Below are 27708 nucleotides of genomic sequence, written 5' to 3' on the forward strand. Positions count from 1 at the left end.
ACATGGTGTCTCGCCAGGACCGGACGCCAGAGTGACTCGCTATATAAGACTATAGGGGGCTAGCTCGTTAGCATGCTAACGTCAGCAGAAGAAAGGAATAGGAACAAAAGAGTTAATATTGATGTTGCTTTTGCTGAGGGAAGGAATGAAGTTTGATGCTGAGCTCAACATTGCTTGGAGACTGGTTAGTAAAAACAGCTATTAATGCTAACTTTAGCTAGGTAGCGGTAGCAAAACCTTACAAGAAGCGCCGTTAAAGAACAGCTAGTACAAATGCCCCTGCAGTAAGTGGTACTGGAATACAAGTCGTCTGTAGGAAAAGACAGTACCGTGCCTAGAAGAAAACATTCTTATTAGAGACAGTGACAACATGGATCTCTCTCTTAACATTTAATCCACCTCATAGAGCTGCTGTTGCAGATGTTAACATCTGCAAAAACATCAATAAATAAGAGAAAGACAGAAGAAACATTTCCCCAACCGTGATTCAGAAACCCCCCACCCCCACCCCCCCAAAAAAACCCACACTCCTTAAACCAGAATCCCCCTCTGATCACAACCCACCAACAGAACTGGAATGAGTAAGAACATTTAGGGTTCCCTGCCCCTAGTTTGACAACTATTCATCATCAAGATTCTCTGACTGACACAAACATTAACATCTGTTCCACTAAGTCTCATCACATACAGTATACAGAGGTCATCAGCCAGTCACAACACCCACCACCACTGCTGCAGAAACCTATGACTCATTAGCATCATGAAGCTAATACTCCTTATTAGTCCATAATATTGATCGACTCCAAAGCCACTGCTGTGAGCAACATTCGTGGAGCAAACAAGCTTGTTCTTTTTATAGGTTACTTTTCTGTGGAAATATATATAAAAAAAAAACTAGAAAAACATGTGTAAAGAGGATGTTGTTTCTCCCATTACTCAGTGTGTGTTTCTAACAATCATGCCAAAAAAGGAGGCAGAAGTCTTGTGTTTTTAATAGAAACAGAAACCGGAAGATCATTCCAGCGAAAAACGACTTCCATTGTAACCAGAAATGGTCTTCAACACAAACTCCCAAAGAGATTCTTTCTGGAGTTTGGCGTGAGATTCTTATTCCAGCGCTGATGCTCCCTAAGGCATGAGAGGTCCTTAAAGTGCTCGGAAAAATGAAAATCTGAACATCTGAATATCCACAACCCAACAGGCCAAACCGTCATCAGAGGTGGCAAGTAACGAAGTACAAATACTTCGTTACTGTACTTAAGTAGATTTTTCAGGTATCTGTACTTTACTTGAGTATTTATTTTTCTGACGACTTTTTACTTTTACTCCCTACATTTATACGCAAAAATATGTACTTTCTACTCCTTACATTGTAAAAACAGGCTCGTTACTTTTTTTTTTTGACACGACGTAAAAGCACCGGTAAAAGATGTGACGAACTAGAGAGGGAAAGAGGGAGGAGGGGGGTGGTAGAGAGAGAACAGAGTTACCAACTTGTACTGTAGCAGCGACATGGAGGCAGCAGCATGGAGGAAGGAAGCGATGGTGGTCGGACTATCTGACTGGGGGCGGGGGGTTGAACACTGTACAATCAGCGCATTTACCGTTTACGAGGGGCAAAAGCAACCTGTCCATGTGCCCGTGTCTGTGTGTACGTGCGCGCGCGTGTGTGCGCGCGTACTTGTACGTGGGTGCGCGCGCACGCGAGAGAGACGGCAGGTGGACTGACTGACAGAGGTGAGAGGTGATGAAACGCTGTCTAAAAATTATTCTTATTATTATTTTGTGAGAGTCTGTGGCGGCCCAAACGTTGGGAACCACTGCCTCTGGTCAGTTCAATCTTGATTATTCTGTCTGAACTTTTTTTGTTTAACAAAATTATCAAATGATGTAGGTTTCATTAACGGCAAAAATTCATTTTTACTTTTTACTTTTACTTTGAAAGTACATTTCAGAGCCTGTACTTTCTTACTTTTACTTGAGTAAAGGAGTTGAATCAGTACTTCTACTTTTACCAGAGTAATTTTTTACACATGTATCTGTACTTCTACTTAAGTACAGAATATGAGTACTTTTGCCACCTCTGACCGTCATTAATAATCATCATTATCCAAATCCAAAGCTCTGAATCTATTTAAATCATGTGAGGGCCTCAGACTCTACTGAAAGCTTTTCTGAAAAGACAAAGCAGAAGTCAGATGACATTGTGTTGACACAGTACGCCCCACTAGAGTGACAGATTAAAGAAGTTGAGAGGAAAAAGCCACAAAGGCCCGGCTCCATATAGACATTTCAATGGTTCTACACTGGTGGGATTATCTTTATAATCCATGAAAGGGATCAGCCCTGTCCCCAAACTGCTAATTATTCCCCGTTATAATTTAAATCCCATGATGCATTGTGCTCTTAATGGGAGCGGTGTTACACAAGAGTCTACACCCCCCCAATCAACAAGGCACAGGTTGTCACATCCAGGAACTGGAGCCGCAAAGCGATGTTAGCTGAACCCTGATGCTTTCCATTGTCAACCCTGGTTCATACAGTCTCTGACGTCCAAATTTACAACTACACATGAAGGCACCACACACACCGGTATGGCCTCCCTATCACCAAAGCCCGCCTCTGCTATCACTACTATCTTTCTGCAGATCTATCCTTTACTTTGACCCTGTCTGACAAAAGGCAGCTTTTTAAATTCATTTCAGTTGAAGTTAGAAAAAATCCACATTCACTGGAAAGTTATTGCATCATGAAACTGTTCGCACCTGAGTATCACCTGATCCTGAAACCCAAAGAAACTCCAGGAAACAAAATCCATTTACCAGGTTAGTCAGAGGACAACAGCCACTAATTGAATGTCTAACCCCCAATTTCCACTGACTCCGTCTCCGCTCCGACATGGTTTAGCTCCGTTTGATGTATCATATCCTCGCCCACTGGATGCGTCCGCGTCTGGAATCACGAGAGAACTACAAACTATCGTGTGCAAAGTGAGATAAACAACAGGGCACTTTGCCTCTGAGGGTGATTTTCTGTTAGGCTACTTGTTGTATTTTTGTTACTTTCTGTTTGTGTTCTTGTAAAGTGGGTGTGTTGTATCATAAAGTATTGCAAGTTTTCCATATCCATGATTAACATTTTTTCATCCATAGCGATTGATAAGTTTTTGCTTGTGCCAGCCAATGAAACTAATGTTGACAAAGTGATCATTTATGGTCGGAAAGTTTGTGGTTTTATTTTGAAATTTACCAGATGCTCTGTGCGTTTTAACTTCCTGTGTGGGGCGATCTAATCGGCGTGGGTCGGTGCGTGCTGGCTCTGTCATCCGGCAAAAATACACCTGCCGGACCGCTGGAGCTGTGATGGACCGGAGACGGGCCGTGGTGCATGCGGTGGAAATGCTTTGACCGAACTGAATGGGAGCAAATTGCTCAGGCGTTGGAGTAGGAGTAGGAGTCGGAACGCAGGGGAAATGTCGGTGGAAATTGGGTATAAACCAAAGACTTCTCTTTGACTTGCAGGCAGATCACTGCTTGGGTCCATGATTCTTTTTCAGAGGTGAAAGCAAGAAGAGGTGTACTGACTGCAAACACAGAGTTGCCATTCCTTTACTGCGACACCGACTTCTCAAGATGAATATGTTTCTGTTCCAAAGATGATGACATGACTGCTCAACTGGCCAAGTGCCGAATGACCCTTATACACAGAATGTTTAAAACCCCCTTTACAAGGCAATTCTCAAACCGCTCTATCACACTGGGTTGACAGCAGCTGTAAGGGTTTGAGCTTCTCTTTCAAGCTTGTTTCGTTCTTCCCAAAAATACTTTCATCGCATTTCAGGTTCTATTTTAATAAACGAGACTGTCAGCTACGGGGAAGAAGTGCAGTTCAGGGCGAGTTTGTGTCGCTTGCTTCTGTGATGGCGGAAAATACAGTTGCTGCTCTGGGGTTTTGTATGAAGTACGTTAACATGTGCAATAAACCCATGACAGGGTCATCTGACTCCCATTGCCTTTACAAGCCAGGTGTGCCTGGCAGCAGGTGTGGGAGGGAGGGGGTTACTGTGAAGTAACAGCACAAATCACAATGCTCCAAATATGTGATGTTACGTGATGAGAGAGTGGAAATAAATCTGTGGTTCATAATGAAACAGTGGACAGATGTAGTCGGGGTATGACGGGAACTGTACAACACTCAGCTTGCAGGTTTTGCTGGTCGATCACTTCTCACCGTTTCAAAATAGCAGTCCGCGACCTACCCAGACAAACGCAGCCACAGACGGACAGACACAAAGTTATTTGCGTACTTAACATTTGTCTCAGTCTGAAGCTCACAGAGAAAAACCTGCGCTGTGCTCACGTAGAGCCCTTTTTGATTTCAGGCATGCTGTACAGTCTAGTTGATCGAAACCTTACTGAGCCCTTTAGTGCGTGCATCATGCCATAAAGCCTCCGCCACAACCAGAGTCTTTAAAAGACACAGACAGATATCTAGTAGCTAATCCATGATGGGATGTTTAAAGGGAATTAAGAATACATTTTAAGACAGGGCTTCGAGAAACTCATAGAAGCTGTGGACTCCACTGCAGATCTGCCGTCACCGTGGTGTGGTGTGACAATCTCAGTAGAAAACTCATTCAACGTAGCAGCAAAACTAACCGTTTCTATTAAGACTGCACCTTGCTGTCAATTTCTCATCAGGCTGAAGAAGACCATCAGTTGGTAAACACCGAGAGTACAAACCGTCTCATTTGCAATCCTGCAATCTAGGGTGTTAGGACATTCTGATTTCAAACTAGTGGAAAGGAATCTGTGGAATAAAGAGTCTTCATTGATAGGAAGTTGGTCTTTCTTTCTTGTATGCTATTGTCTTTGTGCTGGGGGTGGACTAACATATAGGACGGGGTGTTTTAGAGCCACTAATCTGCATTTTCTTAATCATCTTATTGACATTTTACTATTCCACCAGGAGGTAAGAGACCTGGGACGACCTCACTAACGTTAAAGGGATAGTTCAACATTTTGGCAAATTGGCCCATTGCCATAATCGCTATAGTCATAGCAGTAGGTTCATTACCTTTAATTGTAGGTGTAAGCTATTTTCAGTACGGCGGAGCGCAGCAGCTGGCTGCTCAGAGCTACGCTATGGAGGCTAATGGAATTTCTTGGTTTCCCTCATTAAACTCATCAAATTCAACATCCCAAAACTCCACAGCGCTTTTGTAGACAAGTTGTGACCTGCACAACCACCACGCTATGAGATAATGACGGAACGATACGAAACGGAGCCGTTTTCGAGGTAAATACAGGGTAAATACGGAGACTGCTTGCTGAAAAACTGTCCCTGAACACAACGCGCATCAGCGGTTTTGTATGAATTTACCTCGAAAACGGCTCCGTTTCGTATCGTTCCGTCATTATCTCATAGCGTGGTGGTTGTGCAGCTCACAACTTGTCTACAAAAGCGCTGTGGAGTTTTGGGATTTTGTATTTGATGAGTTTGATGAGGGAAACCAAGAAATTCCCTTAGCCTCCATAGCGTAGCTCTGAGCAGCCTGCTGCTGCGCTCCGCTGTACTAAAAATAGCTTACACCTACAATTAAAGGTAACGAACCTACTGCTATGACTATAGCAATTATGGCAATGGGCCAATTTGCCAAAATGTTGAACTATCCCTTTAACAAAGGGTTTTCCAGCACTAGCGTGACTAGTGTGTGTGTCGGAAACACAGTCCATTTATGGTTGGGGTTTACAGCAAATCACACCACATCCTGCTGGGTCAGCTGCTCAACTTCCACATGTCAAATGCTCAAATAAAGTCAAATTTGTAACTTTTCATCAGTCCACTGCAGCGCCGGTGGAAACTCTGGTTGGCTGCTTGATGACATTTATCCCCATTAGTTTTTCTCAGCGCTGGAAGACGAGGTCTTTTGCAACGACTCACTTCCGCTTTTCAGGTGCTTCACTGCTGTGTTTGTATGTACACAGTTGTATGAAGTTGCCAACTTATTTTTAGGCTTCTAAATGTTTATTTGCGTGCATATGAAACCTGTGACCTATTGGTAAAACGCAGTAAATACAGAACGTCCCCATTAAGACTGAGACTAAACGTCCTGCACACTCTCAAACAGGCAAACGCTCTGCTTTAAAATAACTCACAGTCTGAGAGAGGGGGGCGCACTGAGCATTTGAAGTATGTCAGCTAATCAGGTGACCTCCACCAACAGCCCCTACAGGTCAGACTAAACTGATTAAATACAACTCCACATACCTCCCAGTGGATCAGATGGATCGCCTGTTATGAAGGATTCTACCAAACGTCCATGTACAGACCATTCTTACACCTAATAAGCAGATTACTGTCTCTTGTATGAAGGAAAAAGAAGATTCTCTATGATAGAAACTGACCAGAAAAAGACAAAGACTCTCAGCTGTCCTGCGCTGCGTGGGACACAGGCTACTGTACGTCTTCTGACATTTTAGACAGCAACATGTCTTGGGGGGTTATGATGGAAGTTGCTTTGGATAAAAAGAGCCGGATAAGTAAATGCGAATGTCTGCCAAATGAGTGAATGTAAATGTGAAGGTGAGTGAGTTTGGTGCTGGGTGGTGGTGTGTCAGGGCAGCTGGCTGTGGCCTCTCTGAGGCACAGGAATGCTGTGGGTTTGGACAGGGTCACGCTGCAGGGAGCTTAGAGGGGCATCAGCCTGGTGGTGTGGAACAGGAGTGGGTTGAGGTCCTCGGCGTGAACGGCCCGATGGAGCGAAGGCTCTGAACGACTCCGCTCGATTTTTGGCAGCAGGTCTTGCACCTGCTCAATGGCCACCAGGATCTAATGGAGGGAAACCAAATGTAACAGAACTGTCAACAGAAGATTGAAGTGTGGTGCCCACAGTCGACGTTTTTACAAACAGCCAACAGCTTCGATACTGTAATAACTGGAATTTGAGAAACTTGCAACTGCATTCCTGAATGACAGGTCTGATCATGAATATAAATCTGATACAGTCTGTATGAATTGAAAACACACCATTAGCAATTAGGTTATAGTAACTTTACATCATTAACCCTTGACGGTATAATACAGCTGATGGTGTTTGTGCTGCAGGCTGCAGCAGACAAAACACACCTGATACAGGTGACAGGTGAATAAATGAACTGGTCAGCTGGGAACTGGACATTTGTCCATGCATGTAAAAGTCTTTGCACACTCAGTCCGTTTTATTCTTATGCATTTATTTAATCCGTCAACCGACAAAAATTGTTACGCACAGACACCTTACACACCAAGTCTGATGCGTTTTATTTTCTGCTCCAAACTTCGGAAAGGGAGATAGTCACTTGTTGAGAAATCAAAAGAGAAAAAGAAAATACTGTGTCCATCCAATCCTGAGAGAATCAGGAACAAAGAGTCTGATTGTTAGCTCTCCTGGAGCACCACTTTAAAAAGAAGATGACCAATTTCCATGATCCTGAACGGCTGGCGGCTCAATGGGATCTAACAGCCTCCAAACACTGATGTGATTGGTCAGAAAGCATTTTCATGGATGCGAAAAACGCAGAAAATCCAACCTGTTCCAAAAACTTTAATGACGAACGAAAGTTTTGGAGTGGGTGTATAATCGTGATCGACACAATATTAGGGCAAATTTATTTTTTAACGTGCTGCAATTCCAGACGAAAAAAAACAAAAAACAGACTCGGTGTGCAAAGGCCTTGAGACAGACTTTCACTGGACACTTCTGAGGATGCTCGTGTGTCCGCTCTTACATGCAAAAGACCTGACCAGACTTCAAAACAAAGTTTTCTCCACCATTACCACTAATAGCAGAGTGAGCATGTGTGTGTGCTGGAAGATGTGCTGTAATCAGAAATGGAGATGGTAAGATAAAATGTGTCAGAGAACCTTTTCGTCACAATAATAAAAAGGAACCTGACGTCAGAGCTTTTCTGATACTCTGGTGGTTAATGTTCTGTTTAATACTGAGTTTCAGTGCCTGTGCCTGAACACAGCAGTGAGCTACACACCACTCACCTGTGGAAACAGGGGCCTCTCGTCACGTTTGAACTTCAGACAGTCAATGATGAGTCTTTTCATTGACTTGGGTGAGGTACTATACAGCTTACTGAGGTCTGGAGACAAGTAACCACGTCCAACCATAAATATTATCTGAGAGGGAAAAACAAAACAGAGACAGTTACTAAAATGTGACAGTGTCATTCAAGAAGGGGAAGAAAGCCAGAGATGTTTCTGCTTAGGTTAAGCTGCTAGAAAGAGAACAGACAGACATGTTTGAGGTCAGAGCTGCTGAATGTAAGTGAAACATCACGTACTGTGATGACAAAGGATGAATCATGATGATGACTGTGTTGCTGCTCTGACTTTGCATCTTCTGCCACCATGCAACAGCAGGGTTCATATACATTTTAGCCAACAAATTTCCATGACTTGGCAGCAAGTTTCCATGACTTAACATGACCCCTAAACGGTAAATGTATGCATGAAATATAGGAATAAAACTATGTAACAAAAAAAACAAACAAACATCCTCTTGACAGCCACCCTCTATTAAATATAAAAGGAGGCTCCCACATACTTGAGCTTTACACTGTGGACTTGTATCATCAGAACAGACATGTCCTGTGTTTTTCAGCCTTCTACCCATTATATTTAACCTACCCTTTACAGCTGAGGGTGGGGGGTGGCTGAGAATATTACTTTCTGGTGTTGTCCACCCTCTATTAAATATGAAAGGTGGCTGGAAATCACAGGACATGTTTCACTGCGTAAGACACATTTAGCTTTCCCTAGGTTCTCTACCTTCTCCAGCCAGGACTTATATTTCTGTGTGAAGCCATCACCATACAAAATTTTTATTTATCAATTTTAAATCAACCACATAGGCTGTAATTACTAAGTGAGAAAAAAAAATCCATGACTTTTCCTAAACCTTTGGGGTGTACTCAAGTTTTCAAGACTTTTCCAGGCCTGGAAAATGACATTTTCACATTCCATGACTTAGGGATATGTCACTCAGATACACCACTGATAACAGCCCTAACACTGTGGTGTCTATGGTATTACATGACACTGAGGCGAGTTCAATCATCACGTTAGGTCAAAATGAATAGGATGCATGGGACTGAGTGAGTGTTAACACAAAGCACAGTAGAGTGTGAGGTCACCTGGTCTCTGTTGTTGATATTGGAGTAAGGCAAGGTCCCTGACATCAGCTCAAACAGCACTACTCCATAGCCATATACATCAGACTGGAATGTATATGGGTTGGTGTCCTGCATTCGAATGACCTCAGGAGCCTTTGTGGGAAAAAAGGAGGAAAAACAGTAGTTAGTTGATGTAATGATTCCCAGTGATTCCCCAACACTAGTAGGTACACTTATTAGGCTATTATGTCTTAAGCGTTGTATACAGTATGTTTATCTACATATGTGGATGTGGGTTGTAAAGCATATGCAGGATAATAATATGTTTGTCCATATTTACATGAATATGTTTCCAGTATGGAGTCTAATGAGGTCATCAAATGACACAGACAAACAGCAAAAATAAAATTGTAAAAAAGAAGAAAAAAAAAAAGACACAATCGGATGACGCATCAAGTCAAACAGGCCAAAGAAACCACACAACACATTTATGGAACTGGTGAAATTCCATGCAGCACAGCTGAACCTTTAAAGAAGCATTTACCATAAGACTTTAATCACATGGTTGTCACACAAAATGTAGCTAAACACAAGTAAGGAGCGTTACCCAGGACATATGAGAACAAGTGGCCTGCTGTGACAAGTCACATTTTAACCACTTTTTCAGCAGTATGCAGTCTGGTTGTTTCTATAAAGGCACACTGATGTGGTCATTGAATGAACTAAATTAAATGGTTGCGTTAATGAACGTAGCAGCTTTTTCTTTGGGACATATGTGGGCTGAGCTGTAACCTGTGAGCTACACTGCTCAGAGTTTCTGGGAGGATTTCATACACTTGTAAATGACTCTAACCAACTCCAAACAAAGATCATGTTGGATGCTCACACAGTGGTCAAGTAAAATAATTTGAAACCCACTGAAATTAGTGCTTATAATCTAGCAGCAGCAGTACAAAGCTACTAAATGACTTGAATGATGATAACAAAGTATATTAAATTGCAACTTTTTTCACAAGTTGTGAAGTAATGGATTTATGCGTGTTCAAACATTGTCATCATAGTGTCGACAAGAGGCTTACCATCCAGAGAATGGATCCACTCGGCTGCTCCACCTGTTGAGAACCACTCCACCGAGACTTCACCGTGGCCAAGCCAAAGTCACCTATTTTAACAGTCCAGCCCTCGTGAAGAAAAATATCTAGCAGGAGAGCTGAGGAAATGTTACCACAGACAGCTGCTATACATACAGAGTACTAACGCCATTAACTAGCTCAAACTACTTCAACAAGCCAAACATTACACCAAGAGCTGTAGAAAGGAAACTACGCAAAACATTTGGTTTTCCTGTTATACACATTTGTATCAAAATAGAACTAACAACTGACAAAACTTATGCTTACACTGTTGACCCAATATAAACACAAACAGCTTTCGAGGTCTTAAAAAGCCTTAAGTCAAAATTTGAGCCTATGAGTTTCATGTCAAGTCAGAATGTCGTTGACGGGGCCTGGAAGGGTCTCTCCACTGGCAGTGGACTGAAAGGATACTGTTGGATTTCAGATCTCGATGAATTATGTTCTTTGCGTGAAGGTAACTGAAAGAGAAATCATAAATGACATTGGTTTAATTTCACTGATTCTAATTGAGGACACAGGAAGAGCATCAAACTTATTGTCATCAGCTTTCTAACAATAACACATTTACTGTTACAGACCAGTGTGAAGCCAAGTTAAACAGGATTTTAACAGATTAAGGTTAGGAGTGAAATGTAGTGATGCATCTCACTGAATAATTTATTTGTACCAAATTAACTACCGGTATTATTACAGATTTCAAGTTGTGTATTGGAAACAAAACAACACATTAAAGGAATAGTAATCTGAAATGGGGTTGTATGAGCTACAAATGCCCATTAAGTACACTAGATGCAGTAGAAGGTCTCTGCTCTCTGTATTCCTCCACACGCGACACGCTGTATCACTCCGCCTCTTCACACTGCTGATCCAAACAGCTGATAGGTGGAGTGATACAGCACGTTGCAGAGCCTGCCTGTGTGGAGGAGACCTTTCTACTGCATCTAGTGTACTTTGTAGCTCATACAACCCCACTTCAAAAAAGCTGAACTATCCCTTTAACTGACAGCTGATGTGTTAAGATACTTTGAAAAGTCAGACCTACAAACTCTGGAGTAGTGAAAAGGGTGACAAGTTACAAAACTAAAACCCTCTTCATTCACTTCTACTACTCTGGTTGACACAAAGGTGACTGTAGCCAAAAGGTGACCAGTTTGCAGGTGTGAAAGTGTGCTGATGGTGAGTCTGGTGGTGAGATGGAAGTGAGCGGCAGGTCTTACTCCATGCCCTGTGCTGTCTGTCTGGCTACGTCGATGCGCCTCATAGTGTCAAACTTGGTTTCTGTGACATGCAGATGGCGGTACAGGCTGCTGCCTTCACACCACTGTGTGATGATGGCAAAGTTGGGTTTAGTCATGTAGCCCATGAACAGGAGGATGTTGACGTGGCGGGTCTTCCTGTAGAGGAGAGAAACAGCAATAGTTGGTTACAGTTATGATGATCCGCTAAATGTTTAAAACCTTTTTTATACCAACAGCCAAATGAGTGTGTGGCACTGACCGTAAGACCTGCATTTCGTTTTTGAATGCCTGTAGCTGCTCAGGCGTCGGCTCAGTGACTTTAAGGATCTTGATTGCCACGTCTCCGTGCCACTTCCCCTTAAACACCGTCCCAAAGGAGCCAGCGCCTATTCTCTTCTGAATGCTGACTTCTCGAGAGTGGACCTCCCAGTAGTAACTCGAGTCTCTGTAGCCCCCTCGGTGCTGGAACAACACATGAATTGAATGTTCTGAACTCTTGGTATCTTCACTACAACTACATGTTTGGTGAGTAAGGTGAACGACTACCTACCACTTTCTTTTTGTCGTCAGATGAGGAAGGCTTGCGCTCTTTGTGCTCTGAGGGTGATTTTGGAGGTCTCCTACCTGGAGAGCCAAGAGTAGAGGGCGGGCTGGTGGAGGGCTTCGGTGACGGCTCAGGACCTGTGGCATCCAGAGACAGCACAATAAAAAACAACTTAGGACAATAAAATGTAAAGGATTACAAAATGCATCAAAAAGATGATACATGCCCAAATAGGCAAAGGGAAAAATAATCAAATACGCACCCATTGTGTTGTTGTGCAATTTTAGTGCTTCCTAAGAAGAGGAGAGAGAGAGAAGAGTTCATTCAGATTAGAAAGCTTAATACATAGATAAATGAAGTGTTACTGTGGATTTTTGTTCATTTCTACTTCATAAAGATCACACCTTTCAAACACACTTCCTGATTTGGCCCTGAGTTATTTCACTCTGTTTAACACCGTGACCATTTGCTGCAGAGATATTTAACCCATAGTGTTTCCTGTGACTGAATCGATTATGGATAGAAATACATGCAGCAGTGTCCACCCTGTTTCCTGTAATGACTAAACTAAGTCAACTAATGGGGAAGCTACTCAGACTTTTACAGAACTCTATTTCCCCTGGTAGACAGCCGATCAGAGTAAGCTTGTTGAGCAGTAACTAGTTAGTTGAATGGTTTCTATCTTAGAAACAGGGCCACCTTGTAACAACAGCAACTAAATCAGAACATGGGCAAACACTGACCTCTATGATGTTGACGCCAACGGGGCCCACTGTGCTGACCATATGAACGTTGGGAGTAGAGGTGGAGCGATGCCTCTGTAGAGACTGGCCGTCTCCACCAGGCATGGGGAAGCGAAAGGCCGAGGTTGGGGACAAGAGGTCCATCCTGTGGAACAAATTTATGTGGGACAAGTTTAAACAGATGGCACTAGAATATCACGTCTAAATACTAATAAGACTACGCGGTCACTGTGCGGTCATTTTAATTGGAATATCATTTGCTCTGTGTGGGAGCTCACCCGGAAGGATCAGGGGTTAAGGCTAGGTTGCTCTGCGATGGGGAATTTTCTGGCAATAGTATCTGTGGGTACTCGTCTGTGCAAGGATTAGGATCACACCTGGGTAAAACACAAGGCCAAAACGTGAGGGGATGAAACTGAAGACACACAGTCAAACAAACAGGGGCCAGACGAAGGAGTTCATGTTGGTGAAGCTCATCTGAGGCTGTTGGTCACCGGGTAAAGACTGGCTTTTATTTTGATCTGAACCAAAATGATCTCATTGTAGCACCTGCAGGCCAGATTTTCACTATGCTCTACTACTTTTGGTGTCCGTTTCTGGTCATCATGTCATCTTTTAACAGCACTGTGAATTTTAGACAGGAGTGAAAAATCCTGAAAAGCTTAATGCGTTTCTTTATTTCTAGAGAATTCGTCCTCCCACCTCTACCAAAGATCAGCTATAGAAACATTGGCAAGTTGAAAAATAAACTTTTGCCCTTATTGCCACCTTATGGCTATAAAGGCAGTTGGTGTCCTTCTCCTACTCCATCCATTAATAAACAGACAGAATCACTTCATGATGATGAATGCTACTTTTCAACTCACCGTTTGCTCACGGTGTCCATGTCCACACACACAGTCGGGACCTTGCTACTACAGTGCTGGTGAAATTTGTAGCCACACGTCTGACATCTGAAGCCATTAAAAAGAAACTTGTGGCAAAAATCACAGTAAGCTAGCTTGAAGAAGGTTTTCCGTACCTGCAGGGACAAAGAGCAGTCATTTCAACAGTAATTCAATGATTAAAACACATTCATGCAAAAACACTTTGCACTGTGAATATGAGGCACTTCAAAAGGCCACACATGGGCATGTGAGCCAGCTACTTACAAAGTTGTGCATGGTGAGAGGAATATCATCCAGGACCTCCACTAACAGCTCTTCTCCAACCAAAGGAGTGATGTCCGTGTCCCAGTCTGTCAGTCTCTTACGGCTGGACAGGCAAAGACACAAACAAAGAAAACATGTAAATGGAAAAAGTCTAAATAAAGTTTAAACATATTGTCAGTTTTGGCACATACATTTAAATACAGGGGTTCTTATATGAATGCTTTGCAGGCTTTAATAGAGGCTGGAGATATTGCAGGCTAGATTTTATTTTTAGGCCATATTGCCAAGCCCTTATATGGATTCTAAAACTGTCACTTCTGTGTTGTCAATACACATTATGGAAAATCATGTGTCTCTGTTTTCAGTTGTTGTTGTCTCACTGTGTTCACATGGGACACAGAGGAGTGTGTGAGGTGAGAAACTCTCACACACAGTTTTTCTAAATACCACTTCATGTGCAGGAAAACAGTGCATGCATGGTTTTTGTGTGAACACATCATTTGATGCTTCTGGCCACAGGATGACCCACATAAGACTTGAGGCTTTCAGCACGGCCAGGGAGGAGCAGAGCTGGAGACTTGTTCTACACCCATGAAGGCGGCCCGCCCGGCTAAAATGACCAACATTCCTTTGATGAGCACAAAGAAATTCATCCCAGGACAGGAAGGAGAGTGATTTTTACTACGAACAGGATAGCTGTGTCTTTCGTTGGTTCTTAACATACTGTAAATTCTCAAATAAAAGCCGACGTGGCCGGACTCATGAGCATTAATTCTTGGCCCAAATGCGACCAAAAGAAGGAAGCCTGTGGTGTGACCCGACCCGAGTTACTTGTATGTTTTCCAAGGAAAGAGTCAGAGCCTGTATACAGTCTATGGCTGGAACACGCATTTATTTAGAAGGAGTTTAATCGGCGCCGATTGAACTCTGCTCCAGATCCGGCTCTTTCCTTCTAGTCTTACTCTTTTAAAGGTCATAGCTACAACTTTTTCACCAAACGGTTCATTTAAAAAAAATAATACATCCACAGAACATCTAGAGGGGTGCAGAATAAAAGTATTAATTTTACTGATTTTCTTTTTTTATAGCATATAAATAATTGTTTTATAAATTTTGACGGGTCCAAAATATATACATCTGGTTACGTTGGCAACGGGGGCACAGGGGGTGCTAGATCATGATATCTCTGTGGAGAAATGGCATTGTGCCAACGGTCAGCCGGTACTGTATCATTTCCGGTGCAGGCGTGATGCTGTGGGTTTGTCGGGTTCGTCTGCAGGTGAGTTAGTGTGAAATGATTCAGAAGTGTTTTCAGTCCGCTGCTGCTCGATAAATATGGTTGGCGTTAGCTCAGCTTTAGCTAGTAGCCGCTCCCTATAGGCGTACCTGGCAACCAGTACAATTGAAGGAACAGTACAGAACATTTTGACAGTATTTTCCATCTTCACTGATTATAAGATTTGTTCAGAATTAAATAAAAGCCTGTCCCTTATTGACGCCTGTCTCTAATATAAGCCTGGTCAGTTCAGCAGAAACAGATAAAAGCCTTCATCGGTATTTACAGTAAACTGGTTTTTATGTGGGTGACTTTACTGCTCTCACTCAACACACACAGGACTAGCGCAACAGAAACCAAAATCTCTCAGCCTGGCGAGTCAAAACTCATACCAGGAACAGTGAGAACTGGCACTCTTACCAGGCAGAGAAATATGAGCTGATTTTATGAATTGATTTTGAATCTGGAGAGACAGGCCACAAAAGCTCTTTTATGTGGGCAGCGAAGCATGCAGGTCTTGTGGGTGGACCTGGAGACGGTGAGACAGTCTTACCCTTCCAGAAGACGGAACACAGCACAGCAGTCTTGGCTCAGTCCTCTCACTTTCAGCGCCTTGTCTAGACTCTCGTGCACCGTCTGTCCTTGGCGAACATTCACCTGAGGACCGGAAACAGTGTTTGAGCAAGTGTGGCATTTGGAATGTCATTCACACAAATGACACAAAAACACAACAGTGATAAACAAAAGCGACAGCCACATATTGCGTTAATGTTGATACTACAAATTATCCATACAGTGACCAGGGTACAGATTCTTTTTCCCCCTCAGACAATGTTCCTTTCCTGTTCTCACCTCAGAAAAAGCTCTCGAGTAGGGCTCTATGATTTTGCGGAATATTGCAGAATCTGACTGAAATACTGTTTTTGTGTGGAAGAGGAACGTATGTCTGGGGTAAGCAAATCTGTGTGACACTGGGTTCAGTGTTATGTTGCATCATGCAGTAAGCCTATTTGTTCTTAAGGTATGGATGAAAAGTAATTTATATTTAATTTGTATAAATTTTAGTCATTAAAGCAGAAGTAAGTGATATATTTGTGTTAATATAAGTCTTAAATAGTTATATCTTCCGACAGCAATCACTTACATAGAGTGTTTGGACTGAAACACGGGTCTGTCAGTCACTCTGCTCTGCTCTGAGTCGAGGAGAAAACATTTATCGTATCCTACAGTTTTTATCCAATGAGGAGAGAGAACGGCATGCAGGGCTGTGTGTGCAGCCAAGGGACGCCGTGAATGTGGCGACGTAGGGACGAGGACTGTTATGGTGCGTTCAAGGAAACTCGTATTTTTCCGACCGTGAAGTCGTACCAGTTCGATCTGGTACGAGTTCACCGGTCAGAAGTTACGAGTGGCCGTTATAGTGACTTTCACCGGTAAAACAGGTCGGAAAAACACGAGTGGGTTGCCTGGAACGCTACAAAGTCGTAAGTTGTGACTTGAAGCTGTAATTTACGATTTCAAAAGCCTGCCTGGAACGCAGCATTAGCGAAAACGACCGGATCACTTACTTCTGCTTTAACATTACAAACACACTCTTATTGGTATTAAAATAATAAAAACAGAAAAAATAAAACAAAATTTGGGAAAAATAAAACAGGTAGGGCCCTGCTTAAGGTCAGCAGACAGTCAACCAAAGCTGCTGGTTCCATGGTGATATTACCACACAAGATGTTTTTACAACTGTAGAGCATTTACTATGTAGTCCTGCCAACAATATCACAGTCCTGTGTGATTACAGCCCTATCTGCTGGCAGGACATGGAAGTGGTTCAGTGTCCTCTCACATCTTCTTCTTAATGTTTCCAATCTTTAATGTCAACCTGGTTCTCCACACTGCCTGCTGCTATGCTCTCTGTCTTTTTCTCTTCAGTTGCTCTTCTCTAGGTTTCGGGCATTTTCTTCATCTGATTCAAGGGTCTCTATCAACAGGGATTGTTGTAATACTGTGCAGATTATTATGACTCTAAAATTGTGATTAGTGAAATTGGGTAAAGGCAGAATCCAACTTCAAGCCCAAAACTTGAATGTCCTCATTTTTTTTTGCAGGATATAATATTGCCAGTGTTTGAGATCACCAGTAGCTGCTATATCACTTCTTTCCACCAGATGGCTGCAATGGAAGTGTTGAGTTTTTTTTTTTTTTTTAATATATGCAAAATATTGTCTTTTTTTCATTCATTTGTCAATTTGTAGAACAGGTAAAATTTCAACGAAATTCCACAAAGTTGTCTGTCTCTTTCCCAGCTCTCAGTTGTGTGAGGTACACAGTGTGTTACGACTTAACAAATTACACTGTTGACAAATAAAGTCCTGTCTTCACTTTAGTAGCATCATCAACCACAGATACAATAGTGATGGAAAAAAACACTCCTCGTGTGTTTATCATTGCCTGCAAACTGACTTGTCTTAAAGGGATATTCTGGCATAAATTTAACCCATGGTCTAACACACCGTGACACCGAGTTAGACCCCCCCTCCAGAGATGAAGTCTGCTGATCGCAAACTTCTCTAGTTGTAGCAACTTTAGCAAAGACCGCACAATAGCAAAACACTGCAGTCTGTATCTCCACGAGCAAACTGCCATCAAAAAAGCCACTCAGTCACAAATAATGCTCAGAACAGCATCAAACTTGAAGTTGAAGCAGTTGAATCGACTTGTCAGGGCTTCCCCACAACGAGCAAGTGGCTGGAGGAGAGTGGGTATTTTGTTTCCATCTCTTTTCAGGCAAACCTAGCGGGTGTTTGATGCCTCGTATTATGGGCTGGGACCCTATTTGTACTGTTGCTGAAGTTTGATGCTGTTCTGAGCATTATTTGTGGCTATGAGTGGCTTTTTTGATGGCGGTTTGCTCATGGAGATACAGACTGCAGTGTTTTGCTATAGTGTGGTCTTTGCTGAAGTTGCTACAATTATAGAAGTTCGTGGTCGGCAGACTTGATCTCTGGAGGGGGTGGGGGTCTTATGTGGTGGCACGGTGTGTTAGACCATGGATTAAATTTACGCCAGAATATCCCTTTAAGACAGTAATGAAAAGATAGCGGTTGTTATATTATATGCTAATACCATTCAAGCCTATGGGTTATATTGATTAAATTTAACTTACCATGACAATGTATATAACACAGTACCTGGTACAAAGTGTTGTGTAGTTGTTTTATACAAAAAGCAAAGAAGAAAAACTAAAAGGGCTCAGTAAAGTTTTGATGTGTCAGGAATTAATTCAGCCAGCAAATCTTCATGGCTTCTTAAACCAACATCTAGAAAAAATGCACTTGCACTTCTCTATTTCTGTCTGTGGTGAATGAGAATTCTATGTTAGTGCATTCAACTGCACGTCCATTTAGCCACATTTTCAACAACGGTTTGTATGCAGTGCTGCAAAAAAAAAAGTTGTGAAAAAAAAACAAAAACATTTACTTCAAGGTATGAAAATTGGACTTGTGCTGTATGTTGACTTCTTTGAGGTATACAGTATAATAGTTCTAACATGAAGAACACATTGTCTTCTTTCAACACAACTCAATCAACATTATCTTTAACATTACAATTAATCACAATACCACCATGACAAGATTTAATAGTTATTTTTATAATTTTAATAATTATTTTAAATTAATAGAACATGAAATCTATGATAGGATTTATAAAAAAGTGATTGATGGCAGCAGGCACCATCTGTGACACCGTCTAGTGGCTTACTCATTAACACGTTGTGAAAGCTGTCATATTCTCTGTGAACAATTACACTTCCAACTAACGGTGCTGGCAATTTTTTTTCACAGGTGGTAACTGTCAACTAGAGCTGCGACAATAACAAGATAACCACGATACTAGGATCTACCGCATGCTGCAATCAGGCAATACACGACACGTCATTTTCAAGAAGAAAAAAAAATCATTGCCTTACCGTCAACAATGTCTAATTGATCCAATTACAGCCTAATCATATTTTATTTACTCAATGTATTATGATTAGAAAAGAGAGAGTACAGAAAGAGAGTACAGAACCAATCATCTCACCACTGTCCTCTGTTTGTTGGGGAGGTAGACTCGGATGGTGCCCCCACCTCGGGGAACATCCTCCGGACTGGTCTCCCCCGAGGAGGAGTAGGAGGAAGAGGTGGAGGACATGATGAGAGACAAGAGGAGCTGGGGGGTGTAGTACTTGCACTGCAATACTGCAACCTCAGGACAGCTTCATGCACACAGTGGGGTCCAGAAGAGTTGGCTCTTTACTTGGAACCTGTAAGAACATGGACACAACATGCCTTGTGTAAATATATGGGAGGTATTTGCTAGGGGAAAAGGGTAGTACCTGCCTTAGATATTAGGGGCTACACTAATACAGGCTATTCTTTTTGCATCGTCATCACTGTCCAAACATCACAGGACATGCAAAGGCAAGTTAACTATTCAAAATCACAATCATTGTTGATCTGTGAGAAAAATAATGTATGGAGGTGTGTCTCTGTGTGTGTACATGCACAGCATTAAGCAGGAATATTCATTTCAGATTTTGTCTTCATTAACACTGTCCAGTTTATTCATACTACACTACATTACAATATAAAAAAGTAATCAGATGCAATCAAATTATTTAGAGAATTAGTTGTTCATGGCTACTGAATTATGAATAAAGGAAAATTCATCAAATTAGAGTGGGGTGGAACTACTCAACACTGTCCTATTTATATGGAAAGCAGGTAATGTCAGGCACCACAGGTACATATCTCAGATAACAAGAATCACTGCGCTTGAGGGGAAGCCACACGGTCACTACGAAATCCTGACTCCATATCGTTAATGAAACTACTTTGTTTACTTGATACACCATAAAGGGTTAACCAGATGAAGTCGTAAAAAGGTTTTGATAAGCTTTGTCCCTGAGGAGGAAAACGTTTAACCCAATCACACGACTTTTTAGATCTTGTCCATACACGAGAGAATGACACGTAACGTTGCTAAGTATTAACGTTAACTTACATCTGTGATATTTAGCGGCGCTGACGACAATGCTACTTCCAGCTCAGACAGCCCACAAAACCAATATTAAACTTCCCTCGTTGTAACCTACCTACGTTAAAGAGCTGAGCATTAATTTACTGCAGGAATGAGGCTGTGACAGTCAAAGCTGCAAACTTGCTACCTACTCGCGTGCTGCTAATGCTAGCTGACGTTAGCCAGTTAGCTCCCCATAGGATTTGACTTGCTATTGCAATCTGACATTTCGAGTATAAGGAGGCCTCGTTTCTGTCGTGGAGCCAGTTAAAAGTATTTCGCCGACTAGTTACCTGCTTTAAAAAAGTAGTAATAAGCAGGTAAGAAGTGACAGATTGGCGATGCGATGCTAACGATGCAAAGTTATCAGAGCTTCTGTAAACTCCTTTCGGCTCGACTTACAACTTAGCTAGCTAGCTCGTTAGCCGGCTAAGAGCCGACGGCAGCGCTGGAGAAGATTATCTTGCTAACCGAGTGGCTAGCCTACTTTAACATTAACCACTGTGTACTGCTTTAACGCTAACGTTACTTCTAACCAGCTAACGTTAGCCAACTTAGGGAAGGGGGGGTGGGGGGGTTACCACCGCGTCAGTTCGTTGGCTACTTCGGTGTCTTCCTAAAGTACACAACCGTGACTTATTTACCTGACGTGCGTAACAGAGCACGACGTACTGCTAACCGCACATGTCATAATAGCAAAAACTCTTCGCACCGGTGTTTTATATCAGTTTGGATAGAAGATACACTCTTACCTGTAGCAGCCATCTTGAATTCTCTCAATCTGAAGTCGGATCTGTCAAGAACTTCGGGGAAAGCGGAAAACCTCCGAAATGCTGCGTCTTCATTGGTTAACTCCCCGTGGCTGCGCTCTGTCATTTGACAAACAGCAAGGGGTCTATAACGAGTAGGCGCTCTGAGTGTCGTTCTGTATTACTGTATGTACATTAACTACACTATGCACAAAAATAAAAACTACACTATGCACTTCGCAAAAGCGAATATAGTGGTGGGTGGATATTCATTCACTTCAGTGTATATGACAACACAAAATACCACTGATACACACAGGACCTTAGAAACAACCTTTAATACAAAACAGTAGACAGTTATAATACAGTCCATATAGTATGTATAAGGTGAAAAAAAATAAAATACAAAGAAGAGAAAACAACCCTTTTTTATGAAATGGTTATTTAACAAAAGCTGGCTTTTTATTGAACAAACTGCATGTTTTAAGAATGTTATTAGTCAGAAAATGAGAAATCACTGTTTTGACAACAGTGTTGTTAAAGTTTCTCAGAGTCCATGAATAGCTCCTATTGCACACTGAGGAACCTCCTTTTCTTTGCTGTGTGTGTATACGCGTGGTGACGCCACTCGATGTCTGCCGTGCCCTCGTTCTCCAGGGTGCCCAGTTTGATCATGTACACTAAACAAAAGAACACATGTAAACATTTAGCACATCCCAAAATAGTCGGAACAGAACAGAGGAATACAACAGAGAAAAAAGGGAAAATGTCTAAAAACAAAAATTCTATTTCACATTGGCTCCTTTTCTTCCTAATTCCTATTTTATTTGATGTATTTTTTTTTATTATTTTTTTTTACCTCTGTAATGCATTTTCAGAAGGACAGTTTGTAAACAGCAATGCTTTTAAACATCAGACTTGAAGTGTTTTCACCAAACTTTCATTGGTCCTTATTTTAACCAATATAATAGTTATTTCTGTACATTCTTGTATTTGTATTTATTTATTTGCACCATAATAAAAGACAATTACAAAAAAACAGAAATGAAACAAGAATAGTAAGTGCGGGAGAGGTTAAAAAACCCTATATGGGCTTATAAAAAGCACCTCCCCAAGAAATATACACATACAGTACATTCAGAAATACTGAATGTTAGGCCTAGTCTTACAACTAGCTTAAATCACAGTTTCTAAACTTTTTTTATAAGGCTGACATATAAGTTATATCAATACATTTGTCATATGTTCATCATAAGATAATATCAGTTTATAATAACACAGCCCGTCACCTAAAGTAGAGGATTCTGCATCATCATCATCATCCAGCACTGCACCGACCAATCAAATATGTGTGTGAACAAAATATTATTGATGTTACTGTGGTCAGTGGGAGATGTTGTGATTTTAGCCATGATGACGTTCCTTTGGGATGCAACATCCTGTCTCATACAAACTGTTGAGCAATGTCTCAGGCTATGTTTGGGCCACAACTGCCATTAAGACCAGAGCAGATGTGCAGAGAACTACTGAAAAGATTCCACATAGAGGAGTATTATATGTCATGTTTAAGCTGACAAGTTTGTTACCTATAAATCCAAGAGCCATCAGGATTTTGTTCATAAATCACAAACAGCGTTTCTCAAACTTTTTTCAGTCAGGGCACCTTTCAAAAGTGCATAAAATCTCACGGCACCCCTGTGTAAAATATAATTCAAAATGACACTGCATAGCCTAAATGTAAATGTCCTGTTTATTTAGACGGGACAGTATCACAGTATTTATGCATAGGTGCCTATGTTGCCTACATATGCACACACACACACAATAATCCGAGAGGAAGAGAGAAAGGTCTACATGCGCGCAGCGCAGGCACGCGTTCACATGAATATCCACCGGCGTCTCCGCTCCGTTCTGACTCCGTTGCGAACAATCAGAGAATTTCCACCGGTGGAAGAGGACAGAGGAGGCTGTGACTCACCATCAATGTGAGACGTGAGCCTGGTACAACGCATTTTTTTCATAGCGTCCGGTGGACACGGACCCTACTGCTCTGAGTGCCCGTGACCAACGGCCTCTCTCTCTCTCTCTCTCTCTCTGAACGCTGCCGAAACGAGTCGCCAGCGCCGCTTGATATACTGTGTATATCAGGGGTGGAGTGGGGCAGGGTTAGAATAAGAAAAATAAGAAATATGGGTAGCTATATTTTGCTATTTCCTTCAGAAGTGGGCACCAGTTAGATCATGGATTTGTATTAACTCATTGAGTGCCATTGACGTATATATACGTCAATCAAAATCCATGAGTGCCATTGACGTATATACGTCAAATGCAGTTTTCTGCGGCTGGTAAATGGGGACGCTGTTGCGCACACTGTGAGTAATTTTGGGGCTTCTGGGATGTGTAGAACGAAGAAGACTGTAGATCAGAGCAAGAAGTGAAGAGGAAGGAGAAGACGAGTGCGATCGGTACAGAGATTAAAAAAAAGTTGGGGAAAATTTCTATTTCTAGAGGAAAACGACGGGCAGAGCCTGGAACAAGTGTAACGTGGAGCTGGAGGAAGCTTAGCTACGGATGCTATTAGCATAGCTCCAGCATGAAGTGACCGGAGGAGGCAGGAAAGGTAAACTGATCTAGATGATAAGCACCGAAATGCCGAAGCGAAAGCGGATCGCGGAGTCAGTTTCACCAGTTGCTGTAAACCGACGTCGTGACGACGAACCGAGAGATCAGCGCGGTGCGTCGCTGCCGCGGCCGCGTCCAGCAGAGAGGCTGAAGACGCCATGACGTCTCACTCCCTCCTTCAGAGACGAGGGGAAGCAGCAGGAGGAGAAGTAGGAGAGGGGAGGGGCAGAGAGGGGGTGAGGGGAGGGGGGAGGAGGGGGTTAGGAGAGGGTGAGGGGGCAGCAACTGCAGGAGGAGTAGGAGAGCAGGCATCACTCTGCATAGTAGGACTCCTACTTGTTGTATTTTATTTTTTTATTTTTTTTGTACAATGAAAAAACATGTGAAATGAAATTTTCAGATGTGTTACATGTTTTTGAAGCCAAAATTAAAACGGATAAATCACTGTTTTTCTTGAGAGACTCTCTTTCACAAAAATGCATTTTTCTCAGCTTTCTAGAAAAAAAGTGGTCTTTTTGGTGCAACCAGGCTCTATTCAGCTTAAGATAAATCAAGAATGGAACAAGGTACAAACAAATGTTTTTTTCCCTAGTTAAATAGAGAGTCTCCTCTTTCCTTTGAGCTATTTTGTGTTTTCAGAGTCATAGTACAAAATATTCTCTTGGTCTTAAAATATTACTCAAAATGCCCCGAAACGCTGGCACATGGCACTGACCATTTTATAAAAGGGCTGGCACTCAATGAGTTAAAGTAGGCTACAGAAATGCTGAATGGGGTGAAAGAGCTGCAATTAGTGCCACTCAAGCATTAACGCTGCTGACCATAACATTACATCCAGTCAGGTAGGCTATATTTCCCCCTCCCTACTCTGCTCTGCGAATGGATCTTACTGACAGCGCTGCACACGCCACTGTTCCGGTCTTGTCCTACTCACCAACATGCTTCGGTGCCCATAGGTTCCGACTCTCAAGTGGTTAAAATCCAGAAGTAACGGTACCGCGTACCGACCAGGTACCGACGTACCGGCCCACTTAGCACGGACTGTGTTGTCTTGTTAAATTAATATAACTTATAAATAACGTGACACACGGGCAGGACTGATAAGCTTTGCTGTTTAGCTTCCGTGAGTTCTATTTTTCTATTTTTAGCCGTAGCCGCTAGTTTAATGATAACTTTCTCAGTGACTTTTCTCTAGCGCGTTTCCCATTTCCCATGAGGCTTTGCGCCATTCTACAATTTAAGAACGAACAAACATTGCTGGTTATTTTATATGTTTGGTCATTAAAGTTCAGTTATATCTGAACAAAAAGAATTAGATAAAGACAGGAGGCTAAACAAAAATCATTTAGTAGTCTGGATTGATGAGAGTCTGCGTCACTATCGCAACCATGAGTGAGATGTAAAAAGACAAGAGGTGGTATAAATAATGGCTGGACTGTTAATATCAATTAATTCAAGGAAACCTTGAAGATTATCATGAGAACATGATTGACTTACATCACCCTCATTGAGGCTGGTCATAAAGGCCGCATAACCGCGCAGGGCAACCTGCTCGATGGTATGCTGGAGCATGTTGGCTGGGCGGCCGACCGGGAGATCTCCTGGTCGTCCTGATAGCCATTCCGCAGCTGGTATATATATAAATATATATTTCAACTCTGAGCGCTCTGAGTGCCGCAACAAAAAAAGGAAACTCCGACAGCTTTTTTTCGAGCTCCATAGGATCTGAATGGAAAGTAGACGGTGGACACGGCCCCTTTGCATAAAGAGAATGTATTCTATGAAATGTCAGAAGAGGTATTTTTTTCACGGCACCCTTGACGCAGTCAGACGGCACCCCAGTGTGCCCCGGCACCCACTTTGAGAAAGGCTGCTCTAGAAGACCTATCTATCCATACTTACATTTCATTTCAAACCTGGGTCCCACTTCTGTCAGCTCAACGTTCTTGTGGTCTGTTTTCTTGTAGGTGTGATGCCTGTAATGAAAAGGAATACTATTATTACTGTTCCAGTAACATGAGGTGTGTAGGGCATTTACATTGAGGGGGTGCTTTCTCGCTGACCTGAAAGAGATGAAGTCCTCTTGGTTGGCGAATGTCATGACACGCTTACTGTCCTCTTTGGGCACTGGAAAAAGATACTTGAGGATATTCGATACCTGTGCAAACACAATTAATTAGCTGTATTACTCAAACGAGCGCTGAAAGAAAATACCGATGGCATGCGTACAGTGCGCGGTCCAGCACCTACCCTCTTGCCAAGCTGTGAGGTGAAGTTGTGAAAGATGAGGTGGGGGTAAGCCTCAGACATGGTGCCTATGTCTGGAACATCGTGCCTCATGACCACGTTGTACAGTGTGAAATAAGCAGTGGGTCCAAATGGTAAGTGGCACACCACCAGGCCATCTGTTGATGCACAGGAGAGAAGAAAATCAGATAGTCCCATGGAAAAGTTCTTCAATAGTGCACGTAGAAGTTCACAAAAACACACAACTTGGTGTTAAATGCCATACATTTTTAGATTTTGGAGCTCAGGTCAGACACAGTGTAACAACGGCACTGCTACACTATGAATCCATTTATTCCAATGAGTTTAAGTTTAATTTATTACCTTAAAAGCAAAGAGCATTTGCACCAAAGTGCTTCACAGGCAACATGTCACATATAAACCAACATCAATACAAACCAACATCAATTCATCAAAAGAAGAAATAGAAATGTTGGTTTGTATTGATGTTGTGGTAACGAACCTGGCCAATTTTCAAAATGTTGAACTATCCCTTCTAAATTGGTGGAGTACACTTTTACACATCATATTTAGGTATTTCTGCCAATTCTTCCCAAGTACATCACCTGTATGCCTAAACTATTTTGGCTTTCAATAGCATTTAATCTGTTTCTACATTCATCTGATCACCCTGGGTTAGGGTATATAGAATTAAATGTGTTTATTTGGGTGTTTTAGCTCAAAGACGCAAATGACATGATGGATCAATGAGGGAAAAAACTAAATGATTCGACGATTAGTCTCTCTAAAGGCAAAAACCTGACCAATCAGATTCAACTGTGAAAAGTCTTAGTCGGGTACACCCCTAATATCTACAGTTTAACATGTGAAACACTGCAGTGGATGAAGACAATTCAGGGGAGAAGACATGGAGGAGAGTTATTAAAAATGCAGTGAATCCTAATGATTAGGACCTGGTTGTGACTGATTATACCTGGCTGTCCTCTGGTTTCATGCATGATGACGAGGTCTGTGACGTTGTTGGCCTTGCAGGCTCGCACCAGCGCAGCAATCTCGTGGTTTCCTCTGTTCATGCGCTGGGCACCAGGGAACATCAGCTTTACCTCCTGTAACCAGTTCCACAATGTACATCAACTCAACTGATTGTTAAAGGGATAGTTCAACAACATTTTAGCAAATTGGCCCATTGCCATAATCCCTATAGTTTTAGGAGTAGGTTCGTTACCTTTAATTGTTGGTGCAAGCTATTTTTAGAATGGCGGAGCAGAGCCGCGAGCTGCTCAGAGCTACACTACGGAGGCTCATGGGATTTCTTGGTTTCCCTCATCAAACTCATCAAATACACAATCCAACAACTCCAAAACGCTCTGGTGGACAAGTTGTGACCTGCACATTCACCACGCTATGAGATAATAACGGAATGTTACGAGATGGAGTTGTTTTAGAGGTAAAGCAGTCTCTGCTTGCCGAAAAACAGCCTCCGACGGGAACGCACATCAGCGGTTTTGCATGAATTTACCGCTAGAACAACTCTGTCTCATAACGTTCCGTTATTATCTCATAGCGTGGTGAATGTGCAGGTCACAACTTGTCCACCAGAGCGTTTTGGAGTTGTTGGATTGTGAGTTTGATGAGGGAAACCAAGAAATCCCATTAGCCTCCGTAGCGTAGCTCTGAGCAGCTCACTGCTCGGCAGTTCTAAAATTAAATTAACAATTAAAGGTAACAAACCTATTGCGATGACTATAGGGATTATGGCAATGGGCCAATTTTCCAAAAT

The 27708-nt window shown here is 42.2% G+C and overlaps 2 protein-coding genes across 4 annotated transcripts in view; both read right to left on the bottom strand.

Moving 5' to 3' along the window:
- Window positions 1-5682: 5682 nt before the first annotated feature.
- araf (A-Raf proto-oncogene, serine/threonine kinase) lies at window positions 5683-21119 on the bottom strand. 2 transcript variants are annotated; one of them, XM_083978209.1, is made up of 16 exons: window positions 21063-21119; window positions 19333-19555; window positions 15806-15909; window positions 13977-14079; window positions 13692-13846; window positions 13104-13202; window positions 12826-12970; window positions 12345-12375; window positions 12089-12219; window positions 11798-12000; window positions 11518-11694; window positions 10712-10758; window positions 10244-10362; window positions 9186-9317; window positions 8035-8169; window positions 5683-6831 (listed from the first exon to the last, which is right to left on the bottom strand). In XM_083978209.1, exons 2-16 carry the CDS (start codon window positions 19441-19443, stop codon window positions 6691-6693), a joined length of 1833 nt encoding a protein of 610 aa, XP_083834335.1. In that variant the 5' UTR covers window positions 19444-19555; window positions 21063-21119; the 3' UTR covers window positions 5683-6690. The 2 variants fall into 2 exon arrangements, with proteins under 2 accessions (XP_083834335.1, XP_083834336.1); XM_083978210.1 differs by lacking the exon at window positions 13104-13202.
- Window positions 21120-21455: 336 nt separating this feature from the next.
- Window positions 21456-27708, bottom strand: part of imp4 (IMP U3 small nucleolar ribonucleoprotein 4) — a 247612-nt gene continuing 241359 nt past the window's right edge. Inside the window, exons 5-9 of one of the 2 annotated variants that reach the window (XM_083979104.1) lie at window positions 26902-27034; window positions 25932-26086; window positions 25745-25839; window positions 25584-25657; window positions 21456-21739 (exon numbers count right to left, since the gene is read on the bottom strand). In XM_083979104.1, the coding sequence (XP_083835230.1) occupies window positions 21627-21739; window positions 25584-25657; window positions 25745-25839; window positions 25932-26086; window positions 26902-27034 (570 nt within the window). In that variant the 3' untranslated portion in view covers window positions 21456-21626. Of the gene's footprint in view, window positions 21740-25583; window positions 25840-25931; window positions 26087-26901; window positions 27035-27708 lie in introns of both variants that reach the window. The other variant, XM_083979103.1, reaches the window with a different exon arrangement.

Source organism: Trachurus trachurus (genome assembly GCF_905171665.1).
Source record: "Trachurus trachurus genome assembly, chromosome: 9".
Classification (NCBI taxonomy): domain Eukaryota; kingdom Metazoa; phylum Chordata; class Actinopteri; order Carangiformes; family Carangidae; genus Trachurus; species Trachurus trachurus.